The sequence below is a fragment of the Neophocaena asiaeorientalis genome, unplaced genomic scaffold (genome assembly GCF_003031525.2).
Source record: "Neophocaena asiaeorientalis asiaeorientalis breed wild unplaced genomic scaffold, Neophocaena_asiaeorientalis_V1.1 scaffold158, whole genome shotgun sequence".
Classification (NCBI taxonomy): Eukaryota; Metazoa; Chordata; class Mammalia; order Artiodactyla; family Phocoenidae; genus Neophocaena; species Neophocaena asiaeorientalis.
The window spans coordinates 1363887-1379974 of NW_020174917.1; the positions used below are offsets into that span (position 1 = coordinate 1363887).

Genomic DNA, 16088 nt, shown 5'->3' on the forward strand with positions numbered 1-16088 from the left:
AAAACTCACAAAAAAACAATTCTCAGTTTAGGTCAAACCCAATTATTACAAATACAAAGGTGTGCCAACAGTTTAAAAAGCTGTCACAGATACCAAAAAAGGTCAATAAAAAAGCCCACAAGCATTCTGACAAGTCCTTCCTAGTTGCTTTTTCTTCCATATTCTGACTGCTTCAATGGCCCTCATATATATCCAGTACATATGTTCTAAGTATATTACCTCTCTCTTCCTACCTCCTGCCAAAGCCCAAATTTAGGCATTTTACAACTCACTCTTAAAACTACAATTAAAAAACTATTTAATCTTCCTTGTCTCCAAAATGTTACAACTTAATCAAATCTCTAAACACCATAGTTTCATTCTTAAAAAGAGATGTGACCAGGTTACTCTGCTACTTTAATTAACCTTCCCAGTATCCCATTACCTAGTCCCCAAAATGTCCAAACACTTCAACATGGTAATAAAACCTTTTTAATATGAAACCAACAAAGGCTAGCTGGAGTCAAAAACCTTTTCCTACCCATAATGAACAGTCATAATTCTTCATAGAACATAACTATTCATCCAATTTGGGGCACTCAATGTCATCAGAAGCTTCAAAACTACACAGGGACTTCCCTGATGGCACAGTGGTTAAGAATTCACCTGCCAATGCAGGGGACACAGGTTCAAGCCCTGGTCCAGGAAGATCCCACATGCCGCGGAGCAACTAAGCCCGTGCACCACAACTACTGAGCCTGTGCTCTAGAGCCCATGAGCCACAACTACTGAGCCTGTGTGCCACAACTACTGAAACCCATGCGCCTAGAGCCCATGCTCCGCAACAAGAGAAGCCACTGCAATAATAAGCCCTCACACCACAGCGAAGAGTAGCCCCCACTCAATTAGAGGAAGCCCACCCACAGCAACAAAGACCCAACACAGCCATAAATTAATTAATTAATTTAAAAAAAAAACTTTAACACAATCCAATTTGAGAAAGTTCTTGAAAAACTTTCACAGCCTGGTAAGTACAAGTTTATAAAACAGTTTTCAAAATAAGATCTATCTCTTTCATAGTCTGTTATTATAAAAAATTAAACTTTTTGAAAATGTAAAATAAGTACTTCAGCTATCATTAAAGAAAATATATAAAAATAACAAGAGTCACACTGATAATTTCTTTTTAAAATGCCCTAAAAAGGTTAAGTTATAGGTTTCAAAATACTTCTTGCACTTAAACTATATTAAAAAGAGCAACAAATGATCTGCTGAACTGCTATTAGTGCTTATATGTAGGACTTGACATCATTCAAATGTTTTTTATTTATAATAACTGACTTCAAGATTTGGGGTTTTTTTTTCCGTATCAACTTTTAAACTGCCAGTAAGCAGTGGAAAATTAATAAATGGAGAATATAGGCAGAGCAGTTGTTTTGTTGCTCCTTCCCTTTTCTTTTGTAGGGTAACCACCCAATTCTCTGTGAAGGCCTGGAATGCCTAAGAGGAGTTTTGCTCAGCCCTCCTGTTCTACTCTCAGACTTTGCTAGCTGAAAGCTGGGAGTGCCTTGGTAGATCTCTTCTACTTCTCCTTCCTTGCTTGCAGAACTACTCTTGTTTTTAGTTGGTAAGTGTTGAGTGGTTGTACACTTAGTTGTTTTATGATATTGTTCTATTGCCACTGTCCTCCAATGATTATGAAGAGAAATTAGCGACCATTTAAGTCTTTGTTTTCCTGTATGTATCTGTCTTTTTTTCTCCCTTTGGCTACTTTTAAGATTGTTTTTATTTGGTCAGCAGTTTGACTACAATATGCTTAAGGCTGTGTGTGTGTGTGTGTGTGTGTGTGTATTTTATCCTGTTTGGTTTTGCCAATTTGGATCTATGTTTTGATGTCTTTCATCAGTTTTGGAAAGTCCTTGGTCATTATGTCTTCCAACATTTTTTCTGCCTCATTTTTCTTTCCTTTTTCTAAGACTTCAGTAACTTGTATTTTAGATTACTTGATACTATCCTACAGATCTCAGATGTATCTTTTAAAATTACTTTTGTCCCTTTGTTTTCGGTTTGGATATTTTCTATTTTCCTACATTCAAGTTCACTGCTATTTTTTTCCTCTATGGTGTCCAGTCTGTTGCAAAGAAGAATTATTTCTGTTACAGTTTTCATTACTAGGTTTTTCCATTAAGCTCTTTTTAATAGCTTCTGTGTATTAGCTGAAGTTCCCCATATCTTTATGCATGCTGTCCACATGTTCAAATAAATTCTTTAGCATTTTTATCATAGTTATTTTAAAGTCCTTGATTAAAAATTCTATTATTTGAGTCATCTCTGGGTAAGTTTCCATTGACTATTTCTTCTCATGTGGATCTTATTTTCTTACTATTTTGTGTTCCTTGTTATTTGATCTTATGTTGAACGTTTTGTGTAAAAGAACAATGAGGTGAATGGAGACTGAAGTAAATAAGATTTACCTTCAGTAAATGCCACGCCCTTTCGTCAGGCCACTAGAGTGGAGTCACTTGTTCTGTAATTGACATGGTTTGGGCTTTGTAAGAAGCTTTAGTTTGATTCAGTTCACCACTCGCTTCAAATGTTTTGAGGGCATGATCAGGATTTTCCCTTTCATAAAAACTGGAATCTCAGCATTAACAAGATTCTGGATACTTGCCTGTGCTTTACCTCCAGGCTCCAAGCTTTTGAAACTAAAAGAAAAATATAAAACCAATGACATAAAGAGGGAAAGGCCAGCAAACTAAATTCAAAGTAGGAAAAAAGGAAATAATAAAAATATAATATTGAAACAGAAAACAATCAACAAAGCTAATACTGTTCTCGGAAATGATGAATAAAATTGACAAACTTAGCAAAACTGGTCAATAAAAGAGTAATATTACCAACGTCAGGTATAATTTTTAAAAGGGGAGGGGGAGCATCACAATAGATTCTAGTCATTATATGAATAGTAAGGCAACAACAGAAACAACTCTATGTCAATAAATCTGGCAACTTAAAAGGAAAATCCTTGAAAAACATAAATTACCAAAAGTGACACAAGAAGAAACAGAATACCTAAACAGACCTATACCTATTAAAGAAACTGATTTCGTAATAAAAAGTCCATTTCACAACAAAATCTTCAGTTTCAGATGGTTTCATCAGTGAAGTCTACCAAACATTTTAAAGAAAAAATAAAATGCAGATAGCCCTCATAAACAAAACCAAAACCTCTTAACAAAATATTAGCAAATCACATCCAGTAATATGTATAAAAATGATAATACATCATGACCAAGCAGGGTTTATCTCCTGAATGCAAGGCTGGCTTAACATTTGAAAACCAATCCATGTAATACACAATATTAACAGAAAAAGAGAGAAAACCCCTATGATCATCTCAATAAATGTAGACAAAAGAATTTGACAAATTCAATACCTTTTCATGACAAAAACACTCTGCAAAGTAAGAATAAAAGAGAATTTCCTCAATCTGGTATTTAAAAGGCAGTTATAAAAAAAACCTAGGGATTCCCTGCTAGTGCAGTGGTTGAAAGTCCACCTGCCAATGCAAGGGACACGGGTTCGTGCCCCGGTCCAGGAAGATCCCACATGCTGCGGAGCGGCTAGGCCCGTGAGCCATGCCCGCCGAGCCTGCGCGTCCAGAGCCTGTGCTCCGCAACGGAAGAGGCCACAACAGTGAGAGGCCTGCGTACCGCGAAAAAAAAAAAAAAAAAAAAGTCTAGCACAGGGGACTTCCCCGGTAGTCCAGTGGTAAAGAATCTGCCTTTCAATGCAGGGGACACAGGTTCAATCCCTGGTCGGGGAACTAAGACCCCACATGCTACAGGGCAACTAAGCCCGCACACCACAACGACTGAGCTCGCACGCCACAACTAGAGAGCCCATGCGCCCTGGAGCCCACACAACACAACTAGAGAGAAGCCTGCACGCCAAAACAAAAGATCCCGCATGCCTCAACAAAGATCCCGCGTGCTGCAACTAAGACCTGACACGGCCAAAAAAAACAATCTAGCACTAACATCAGTTAATACTGAAACATTAAGTCTCTCTCCCCTAAGATTGAGACAAAACAAGAATGTCCACTCTTACCACTTCAATTTAACTTGTACTGTCTGTCGTTCCTAACCAGTTCAGTAAGAAATGAAGGCATAAAAAATCAGAAAGTAAAACTGTCATTAATCACAGATGACATGACTGGTAAAAGAAATTCCAAAGAATCTATAAAATAGCTACTATAACTAATAAGTGTACTTAGAAAGTTGCAGAATAAAGTCAATATGCAAAAATCAATCATATTTCTATAAACAAAGAAAATTGAAAAATTAAATTTTAATGATTTTATAAAACATCACGTACCCAGTGAAAAAAAATCTAACAAAAGATTTACAAGGACTCCACACGGAGAGCTACAAAACATTGCCAGGAGAAATTAAGCTTGAATAAATGGAGAGATTACCACATTCATGAACTGGAAGACTAAATATTATGAAGATGTTCTTTCTTCTAAAATTGATCTCTACATTCAACACATCCCTATCAACAATCACACAGGCTTTCTTGCAGAAACTGAAAGGCTGATTCTCATCTTTACAGGGAAATGCCAAGAACCCAGCATAACTCAATCTTTTAAAAGGACAAACTAGGAGGACTTATATAACCTGATTTTAAAACTTATTATAAAGGTAGTTAGCTTCAGACAGTGTGGTATAAGCATCATAATAAATAAATATCACTGGACGAAGACAGAGTCCAGAAATAGACTCATATATAGTTAATCATCAACCAACATGCCAAATATCATTGGACCAAGACAGAATCCAGAAATAGACTTATACATACACTTAATTATCAACCAACGTGCCAAGTCACCCAATGGGAAAAGGAATGTCTTTTTAGGAACCATTTCTGGAAAACTTAATATACTTATTAAAGAAAAAAAAGGAGCCATTTAGCCCTATCTCATTCCACATCCATTTTTGTTTGTTTGTTTTTCGTTTCTCGACTCCAAACAGCCTTGAGCCAGGGCAGCCAGTGCTTGTCTGGGAGTCCTTCTGAGTGCTTCTGAACGAAATGAGCTTTGGCAGCTGCTGGGGACTCAGGGAAGAGGCTGCTCCTGGCCAGGGTCAACCTGCCACAGGAATAGACTACTGGGCTGGCTCACCAAAACTGATACCAAACGCAAGTTCGTTTGCCTGAGAGACACACAGTTAGACCAAACAAACCAAAATGTCGGAGTCTGGCACTGAGAAACGATTACTGCAGGGCCAAGTAAGAACAGGTGGCTTGTGCTCAAAAAACCCGAACTCCTCCATATGCATTTTTTAAAAATTCATTTGAGATGAACAGACCTGAACATAAAACCAAGAGGCAGAAAATTTCTAGAACATAGAATATCTTTATGATGTTGGAGGAGATAAAGGCTTCTTAGACACAAAGAGCACTAACCATAAAAGAAAAATAAATTGGACTTAATAAAAATTAAAAATTTCTGCTCACGAAATGACATCATTATACAATAGTCCCCCTTATCCATGGGGGAAATATGTTCCAAGACACCCACTGGGAGGGGGGGTGTGAAACCAGTGAAACCACAAATACACCCTATATACACTACATTTTTTCCCACACAGATATACCTAAAGTTTAATATGTAAATTAGTCCAGTAAGAGATTAACAACAATAATAAAATAGAACAATTATAACAATATACTGTAATAAAAGTTATGTAAGTGTAGTCTCTCTCTCCACCTTTCAAAATACTTTAGTACAAATTGAATGCCTTTTCCATCTTAAGCATTTATCACACACAGTTGCTGCAACTTTTTTGCAGTTTGAAGTGTGACAGCAAAACCAGAAAGAATTTTTTTCCTTCTTCACAATTTCACAGAAGATTCATTCTTACTGTAAATCTCAGTAACTTCAGTACTGAATTTTTTCTTTCCTTATCAAGTCGAGAATTTTCACCTTTTCGCTTAAAGGAAGCACTTTATGGCTTCTCTTTGGTATATCCACACTGCCAGCGTCACTGCTGTCGCATGTTGTGGTCATTGTTAAGTAAAATAAGGGTTACTTGAGCACAAGCGCTGCAATACCATGAGAGCTGACCTGATAACCAGGACAGCTACTAAGTGACTAACAGGTGGGATATGCTGGACAAAGGATTAATTCACATCTCGGGCAGGACAGTGCAAGATTTCATCATGCTACTCAGAACAGCATGCAATTTAAAACTTATAAATTGTTTACTTCTGGAATTTTCCATTTAATATTTTCAAACAGCAGCTCATCACAGGTAACTGAAACCACAGAAAGCAAAAGCACAGATAAGGGGGGACTACTGTATAAAAGTCACAGAGTGGGGAAAAAATCTGCAGTACATGTATTGTATATGAATAAAGAGCTCCTATAAGTCAACAATAAAAGACAGGCCAATTTTAAAAATAAGCAAGACTTAGATACTTTACAAAAGATATGACAGTCAATAAGCACATGGAAAGGTCCTCAATAGCATTAGTCATCAGGAAAATGCAAATTAAAACCATAAAGAGAATTAAACTGTCAGTCCAAAAAAGGAAAGATGCCATTTTATACTCACTCTAAAGGTTTAAAAAGAAACAACAAAAAAAAAACCCTTGACAATACTAAATATTGCTGCGGATATGGAGCAACTGGAATTCTCATAAATCACAGGTAGCAACAATTAGGCAGTTTCTTATAATAGAAAACATACATCTATCTACCCTATGATCTAGCAAATATCCTCCTAGGTATTTACCCAAAAAAAATATTTCCACAAAGACTTGAATAAGAATATTCATAGCAGCCACATTCATAATGCCAAAGTTAGAAAGTAGATGCCTTTGTTGGAGAGGGAAAGAAAAACCCAGAAAGAGGCACAAGAGAATGTTCCAGAGACTGTTCTAGATCCTGTTTTATACAGTGATTACATAGGCGTATATAACTGTCAAAACTTATGCATTTGAGCTTCCCTGGTGGTGCAGTGGTTGAGAATCTGCCTGCCAATGCAGGGGACACAGGTTCAAGCCCTGATCTGGGAAGATCCCACATGCCGCGGAGCAACTAGGCCCGTGAGCCACAACTACTGAGCCTGCACGTCTGGAGCCTGTGCTCCCAACAAGAGAGGCCGCGATAGTGAGAGGCCGGCGCACCGCGATGAAGAGTGGCCCCTGCTTGCCGCAACTAGAGGAAGCCCTTGCACAGAAACAAAGACCCAACACAGCCAAAAATTAATTAATTAATTTTTTAAAAAATTAAAAAATAAAAAAGAAACTGCCAAAAAAAAACCTTATGCAACTAATGTTTATGTTAAGTATAAATTGACACATGATAGATATATACACCATAGTACTATTTGTTCAGTAAATCAATAAAGGCTGGTTAAATAAATTATGGTACACACGTTACATTAAAATGCCATGCAACCGTTAAAAAGGGGGCAAGTCTCTTATGTATTATATTGAATGACCTCCAAGTATGAAACCAGTTATATAAAAAAAAAGAAAAATATATATAAACATATTTGCTTGTACATAGGCAAAATATCGCAGTGAGAACCAATGAGTAACATATCTCCAACATACTCCATTGTTTCATATACACACAAAATACTAAATATAACCTCAAGTTAAAAATAAACTTTTACCTATTTCAGAAGTTACTATCTGTAAACTGAAAAGGATTTTTCCACAGAAACAAGGTGGTAGGAGGGTAGTGAGTAAGTCTAGTAGGAAGCATTTACCATCCACTCGTTTCACTCATTCTCTGTTCTCTGGGACTAACGAAGCAGGAGGAAGAAAAAAAATTCCTAGAAGCCTACATTTAGCTCAAGTTTGAGTTATTCATTCTCAAAATGTACACACCAAACACCGTAATATCTTATTTTCCATTTTGTTCATAATACTATCCCTATATCTTGATTTATGCATGTAAAATAATTCATTTGAAAAGAACTGTAAGCCAAAGAAAAGGAATTGCTAAAACAGACAGAAAATGCTAAATGCATTTTAACTACTCATCACTCAGATGGAAAACCCAACTAAGGTTTGCAGCAGTAAAATGTGGTAATGAAGGTCATGAAAAATATTTTAGCCAATAATTAATTATAGAAAAACTCTTCTACCAGCTGTAAAATTCATCAGACTAGAATTACCATACATAATTTTTTGTGCAGCTCCATGGAGGTGCGCAATCTTGCATATAGCAGCATTCACTAATACTTTAATGAGTAAATGTTAATACTCTTCAGTGTCCTTTCCCCCTTAAAAAAATCACTTAAGCTTTAGTTAATTTGAAACTGCTGAAAGGTAAAAATAAAGCAAAACAGGCCCTGAGATTAGTAAATCTTCAAATTGCTCACTTATCTGCTTCTCTGAAATAGAAGTTTTACACAAATGCCTCTCCTCTCTTAAGTCATGGGTGCACAAAATAGAAATTTCAACTAATGCATTTGAAACTCAGATGCACACCCCACACATGGCATTGTGCTGGGTGCTCACACAGAACAGAACACTTAACCTTAAGATTTGGAGTTTATTTTCAAGGACCTTAGACTCTAACAGTAACCTTAAAACAAGTAAGAATTAACTGCTGAACAAGTTTGCAAGTGATGAGTACCAACTAGAGCTAGGAGAGGAGAGTCATGGAGGAGAGTCACTGCTTCCAACTGGATAGATGATAAATGGCTTTCTGGAAGAACTGGAATCACACTTGACCTTTGATTTCAACATATAAAAAAGAAACGGAGAAAGGCAATACATGATAATGCACAACAAAGCTCTGGAATATAAGTGTCTTGTTTTTAATCCTGTCTCTATCATTTATAAGCTATGAATGAAGTGTATTACTTAATCTTCCTAAGAGTCAACTTCTTCATCCCTAAAATTGGTATAACAGAACCTAGCTCACATACAATGAATGCACAAGCATTAGCAAATAGCACTCAACGAATGTTACCTTCTACTTAAAGTTGAGGGGAAAAGGACAGTATGACCAATGTGATAGAGAATCAGAATGTAAAGTTCAGTTTTGCTGAAATTAAGACTTACATAAAAAGTAGGAAGATATAAACTGGAGAGATAATTTGAAACAGACATTAGAGTCCTGAAAACCAAGTTAAAAAGTATGCAATTAATTACTTAGGAGTCCTGAAGATTTTGATCTAACAATAGGATATAAACAAGTTGGGTATCCAGGCCAAAAGAACTGGAAGAGAGAAAAAGACTGGAGATAGGGAGGTCTGTTAGGAAACAAACTGCAATGGTTTAGATAAGGAGTGAAGAGTCCCCTACTGAGCACTGTCATTAGTAAGAATTATTAAAAGAAAGAGACAGAACCCAATGACCAACTTGAATGGGAGAAAAGAAATGAAGGGAGGAGAAGCCAAAAAAATGAAACTTCAAGCCCAGATAATTTGGAGAAATGAAATGGAAATAAGTGAACATTTTATTTTCAGAAACATACAATAGTTTGAAGTTCAGATGAGAGGATCAGGTACAGAGCTAGCAATCAGAGTTAAGAGCTTAAAACTTTGAAGTGGTTAAGCCTAAACATAATTGTGTGAAAAATAAATGCATACAGGTATGTGTTGGAAAAGCTCTAAAATTCAAATGCAAATGTGTATATGCAATATCCTGGGGAAAACAGTCTTTAATCAAACTTTCAAAGCATCTACAACACACACACAAAGTTTTTAAAAACCACAGGCACGTATTACAATGGAAACCATCCATAGGAATGAATGTGAATGAGGGAACAGGAGTAGAATGATTAAGAAAAAAAAGTCTTGGGAACAGAACTAAGAATAATACAATTCAAAGGCAAGAAAAAGAACTTAAGGAGATAGAAATGATTTGAGAAGAGAACCAAAATATTATGGATCCAAGACATGAGAAGTTTAAAAAAAAGAAAAAGGCAGCTATCAACACTGTCTAATGTTATATACAGAGGTCAAAGAATTAAAATTTATACAAAGTATTTACATTTAATAAACAAATTCACTGGTAACATTGAGGTAAGCAATTTTGGTTGAATACAAGTAGCAAGAAACTATATTATAGGCATTAGGAAGTAAATGGCTGGGGCAAATGAGTGAAAAATTAAAGGCTGACTACTGTTTCAAGATTTAACACTGACAGGAAAAGAAAGCCAGCAAAGTGACTAGAAGTATGATTTAATTTTTTGTTTTATTTTTTGCTACTGTTGCTAAGCTTTTCTTCCTTAAGGAATGGGAGACTGACTCTGTGCCCAAAGGAGTCTGCAGAAAAAAAAGATCAAGGGAGGGAAACAGGTATAAAGTTCAGAAATAAAAAGATCACCTTTCAGCTCTTCCTGTAAAACTGGAACAAAAATAAATTTTAATGTGGTAAGAAAGGTTTAATAACAAGCATAGGTGAAGAGGAAAAGACTACAAAAACTCTAGGTTTCTTTCTTAAACTCTAAAGCACTGATAACCATGATGCTTTAGAACTTTGTTCCTTTACAATAGCAGCTACTACTCCAAAAATGTAATAGTAAAAAAGTGTATAGGGCTTCCCTGGTGGCGCAGTAGTTGAGAGTCCGCCTGCCGATGCAGGGGACACGGGTTCGTGCCCCAGTCCGGGAGGATCCCACATGCCGCGGAGCGGCTGCACCCGTGAGCCACGGCCACTGAGCCTGTGCGTCCGGAGCCTGTGCTCCGCAACGGGAGAGGCCGCAGCAGTGAGAGGCCCACGTACCTCAAAAAAAAACAAAAACAAAAAAAAGTGTATATACACACACACAGAGTAATAGGAAAGAATACATTGTATTGTGTTGTAGTAAATTAAGAACAAGGCTCCAGAGTCAAAAACTTGAGTTTAAATCACTGTTTAGTCACATGTAAAAGCTGTGACTCTGGGCAAGTATCTCAACTTCATGCTCTAGTGCCTCGGGGTCATCACTTGCAAAATGGAGGTACAGTATTTACCTCACAGAACTTGAAATACAAAACTTTAACAATGTGTTCAAATGTTAATGGTAGCAATAATAGTAATGTAACCTATTTGTGTTTAATCAACGCGGTATTTAAGAAAGGAGGGAAGGGCTAGGCTCTTTAAAATATGTCTCATTTAATCCTTTCAACTACAGAAAGAAACAAGTATAATTCTCCCTATCACACCAACAAGGAAAAGGGAGGTTCATTTGCCTAGATTACTCAGTTAATAAGTGGCAGAGCTGAGATGTGAACACTGGTCTATGTGGACACAAAAATGTTTTCTTTCCACTACACAATGCTACCTCCACAGCACTACATAGTAGCAGGAGCACAAAACTAGGCGTTCTGTTCTTTACTACTAAACTCAACAAAATCTGGGCACATCATTAAGTTCATCTGTCTCTCAATTTTATTTTCTGAAAAATTAAGGGGTTTGATTAGATTTTGAGGTTTCCCCTAAACTAAAAATAATCCATGATTTTATTAAATCACCATATTCAGTGATGTGTAAACTCAGAAAAAGTTTTAAAATACAGCAGAAAACCTCTTCTGTTTAAAAAAACAAAAAAAACATCGAAAGAAGACAGCTTAATTCTTTTCCAGGACTGCACATTATGAAAAAGAAATCAATGTTAAAGGGAAGACCAACATCTAATTTTATTATTAGCATGCATGACTAAGCAAATGTTTGGGAGAACAAAAACATCAAGTATTTCAAGATGACAATTTTAACACCTATATTTTCAATAAATTATGAAAAAAACTCAGAATCTTGATATACCTACAGACCTTATAATCAAATAAAATACAGATTTACCAACTTTTATTTCATGTTGAAACTGCAACCAGGTTGACTTTTTTTTTTTTCTTAATGTCCATATGAAAACTTTCCTCCCCTAAAACCCTTCACTGGCTTCCAACTACCCTTCAATGACATCCCAAATCCTTAAAATGACTCAAGAGTCTCGTGCGATCTGGCTCCTCTCTCTGGAGCTATCCACTGGCTCTTTTTTCAGTTTCTTTCAATTCCTCCAAGACACCTCTTTTTCCCTTTATTTTAGGGCCTTCATACCATCTGCCCTCTAAAACCTTGCTGTCACAGCTCTCCATTCCCATCCTTTTGCCCCAGCAAACTGCTCTTCATCCATCCCGGTTGAGATGAAATATTATCATGCCAGGAAAGCCTTTCTTGACCTCCCAGACATATATTTTGACAGCATTCTGGATTAATAACACTCACTAGTCTTATGGTTACTTGTTCACCATCGGTCTTCCGTGCTAAGCGGTAAACAATATGAAGATGGTCATTTCATGTCGTGTTTCCTACTATTTCCCCAATATCTAACACAGTGCTTAGCACAGAGTAGATTAAGTGCTCAATAAATATGTGCTGAATTAATACATTTAAACTATGAGGCAAGTCCAAAACCATCAGATACTTTACTAGCACAAATAGCTAAAAAAGTTCTATACACGTTTCAAGTTCTGTCTTATCCTTTGTGCTTCATATGGTCCTCCTCAAATAGGTGCTATATGGCAATTACGAAGTAAAGCAAAAAAATCTCTTTAGAGAACAAATACATCTTCAAGTTTCACAAAACCAAGGTTAGAAACCATAGGTCTTAAATAACTGTAATCAGCGTTAAAAGTCATCTAAAAGAATGCACCTGAGGGGCTTCCCTGGTGGCGCAGTAACTGAGAGTCTGCCTGCTAATGCAGGGGACACAGGTTCGAGCCCTGGTCTGGGAGGATCCCTCATGCCGTGGAGCAACTGGGCCCGTGAGCCACAACTACTGAGCCTGCGCGTTCGGAGCCTGTGCTCCGCAACAAAAGAGGCCGCGATAGTGAGAGGCCCAAGCGCATAAAGGGACAGGAACTTGGATAAGGGCTCATTTTTACCACAGTAGTGTACATTATAAAAGGACCAATCCCAGCTCCTATCACTGTCTAGGTTCTACAAGTAGTGCTTTATTCCAGCAGTAATGACTGCACTGCTTACAGTCATCTGAGTAGGCTATATGATACCCGAAGATGCTTTATTAAAACTCAAGAAAAATTACAAGCAGAGTAGCTATAATCTTCAATTAGTGAAAAAAAAAAAAGGAAATGGTAATAAAGCTGATAAGTAATTTGAGAATTGAATGCTTAAAAAAGGGAATATATATATATATTTTTTTTTTTTTGCGGTACACGGGCCTCTCACTGTTGTGGCCTCTACCACTGCGCCACCAGGGAAGCCCCGGGAATGCTATTTTAACTCAAAACAGTCTTCTAAGTTTTCTGTTCACCGAACACTTATTGAGTGCTAATTACAAACCAGGCAGTGTTCAAAGATTTTCTTAATACATACTCATTATTTTCCCCATTTTAGACATGAGGAAGGAGGCACTGAGCTAAGTAACTTACCTAGTATCATACAGCTGGTAAGTGGCAGAGGCAGAATTCAAAGGCAGCCATTCTGGCTCCAGGGTTCTCCCTCTCATACACTCCTGCCTACTCCCTCTCTCCAATCCACTTAAACAAGGCTTCTAACCATACCACCCTACTCCAGTGAGACTTTTCACTTAGTTCACCAATGACTTCTACCTTGACAAACCTAGGGCCACTAATCTGCCTCCACCTTTTTCATCCATTATGCAGTATCCCATCAAGTTGACAACCCTCCTCTTTTGTTATACATTTGTTTCATTAGTGACATGTATCCCAATTTTCTTCCTACCTCAGACCTGGACTCTCTTCGCTTCCCTATCTACACATTCTTCCTCAGAAACTTCCCAGTCTCATGGCTTTAAACACTATCTGCATGACTCCAAATATTTCTAGTCCTGGCCTGAGTTCTAGACTCATAACCAACTACTTATTTGACATCTCACTTAAGTATATAATACCTTACACTTAATGATCAAAACCAACCAACCTACTCTTCTCCCCTCAACCTGTTCTCTCCAACACGGATTCAGTTGCTTAGGCTAACTTCTTAGTTATCACCCTTGACTTCCCTTTCCCTTATCTCTCACACCCAATCGATCAGCAAGTTCTACCAGATCTATTCATTAAACATATTTAGTTCTGTCTCCACTATCACTCTAATGCAAACTATCTACAGCTCTGCCTACAACGTCCTTCAGAACAGTCTCCTTACTTCTCTTCTTGACCCCTTAACCTCCACAAAGCAGGTAGAGTTAAAACAAAATCAAATCAACCCCTGCCTGCTTTAAATCATCTAATGTCTTCCCATTATAGTTTAAATTAAATCCTAGCTCTTGACCACAGCCTAGAAGATCCTACATGATTTGGCCCCTGCCTACTTCTCCAACTTCACAACCTTCCATCCTCTCCCCCATCACAAGGTTCCCTGCAGCTACAACTGCCTGCTTTCTCTTCCCAGATCACACCGTGATCATTTCCACTACAGAGCCTTTGCACTCGCTGTTCCTTCTGTAAGGAGCATTCTCTCTCCAGACTTTTACACAGATAGTTCCTTCTGTTCCTTAGGTGTTGCTCAAATGTCACCTCCTCTGAGAGGCCTTCTAATCACTCTTTTACATGATTCTCTACTGTTACAATCATCATTACTCTTATTACCTGAAATTACCTTATTTACTTGTTTATTATGTCTTACTGATTTTGGAATTTAAAAACTCTAGCCCTGACCCTCCCACAGTACATAGAAGGAGCCTAATAAATTTATTAAATGAATGGATATTCCCCGTTGTATTTTAAGCTGTTTATTGTAAATCAACCAATTTTGATAAAACACTTAGCCCATATTTTGCGTGTATTAAAAGATAACTCCTTAAAACACTCAATTTTTCCAATCTAATGCATTTCAGCACTCTGAACCTCCTCAAACACACACATGCACAGAGTCCACCTATAGAAACCTACTTAAAACTGCTAAATAGTCCATATGGATAGATTGCATTTTCTTCCTCCAAGCTAACAAACGTGTAGGTGGGAAAGGGGAATTTTACTGGGCACCTTAGCACCTGTTACATCTTCAGTTAACAGAGGTGCTGATGAGCCAGACAGCACATGGGAGACATGGCCTTTCTTTCAGGGATTGTATGTAGGTAAAACGTGAGTGGCTGAGACAAGAACTGTTCTAATCCGTAATAAGGGCTATTCACCTCATTTAAAGAAACAAAAATAGTCTAGTGGACAGCGGATTATGCTCGGATTCACCAGAAGAAACTGATCTGGGGGCCCTGGGCAAATACGAGTTGTGTGTGTAGGTTGTTGGGGTCCGTCTACAAATAACGGGAAAACAAGAGGAAGAGACATTGGTTTAAGAACCAACTCAGCGATAAGGTAAAGGTCAGCTCAGGCTCCCAGGCGTATTCTGAACCTGGGAACGAGGGTGGTAGAGGAGGAGAAAACACAGAGCCCTAGGACCAGCGTTCACCGCTTCGGCCTCCACGGAAGGCACTTGAGGCAACCGTGAGGCCACCTATCTCCCACTTCCACCCCTGCAAGGAAATAGCCCCCGGATACTCACATGGGCTCGAGAGTCTTGCTGAGCCAGGACTTGAGGGCCTCGAAGTTTTCAATGATCATTTTAGAAACCATCCACAGCGGCCCAGAGGCCCGTCACACTAGTCCGCCCGCCCAGGTCGCGGCCGCTACAGCCGCCGCTGCCCCCGCCCCCTCCTCCGCGCGCCGCCCGCGTGGGCCGCGGTGGGAGGCGCCGGTGGCAGGCTCCCGCGAGCCCCGATGGGCCAACAGCTCCGGGGGGGACGGCCGCAGGCCGCGAGTCCACGGGGTGCCAGGAACTCCCCCTCCCCGGCCCCCGGCCCCGGCTGAGGCAGCGACTGTTTGCCCGGGCCCTCCCCCTTCTCTCCACCCCAGCGAATCTTCCTGGACCAGAGCGCGACACGCTCCTAGACCCGGGCTTTCTCTCAGCTTTGAGACCAGGTGCTGGTTGGCAACGCAGAAGAGGCAAAAGTGAAGAAAGCGAAGACGAAGGGCAGCTGAATGGGAACGGTTCAGGGGGTCTTCCCGGCTCCCAGCACCCCCAAGAAGATGGCTGCCGATAAATCTCGCGAGAATTGTTGAAGTGTCGCGGTGACTCCCGGAGCCTGCTGGGAAGAGACGTAAGATCAGCGGAGAGCGCGC

The 16088-nt window shown here is 38.8% G+C and overlaps 1 protein-coding gene across 11 annotated transcripts in view; it reads right to left on the reverse strand.

Annotated features, from left to right (window-relative positions):
- The window catches only part of RBM26 (RNA binding motif protein 26), an 83725-nt gene extending 67639 nt beyond the window's left edge, over positions 1 to 16086 (reverse strand). For all 11 annotated transcript variants that reach the window (XM_024760438.1, XM_024760437.1, XM_024760436.1 and 8 more), the window contains exon 1: positions 15472 to 16086. In XM_024760438.1, the coding sequence (XP_024616206.1) occupies positions 15472 to 15542 (71 nt within the window). In that variant the 5' untranslated portion in view covers positions 15543 to 16086. The remainder of the gene's footprint in view (positions 1 to 15471) is intronic.
- Between the last annotated feature and the right edge of the window lie 2 nt (positions 16087 to 16088).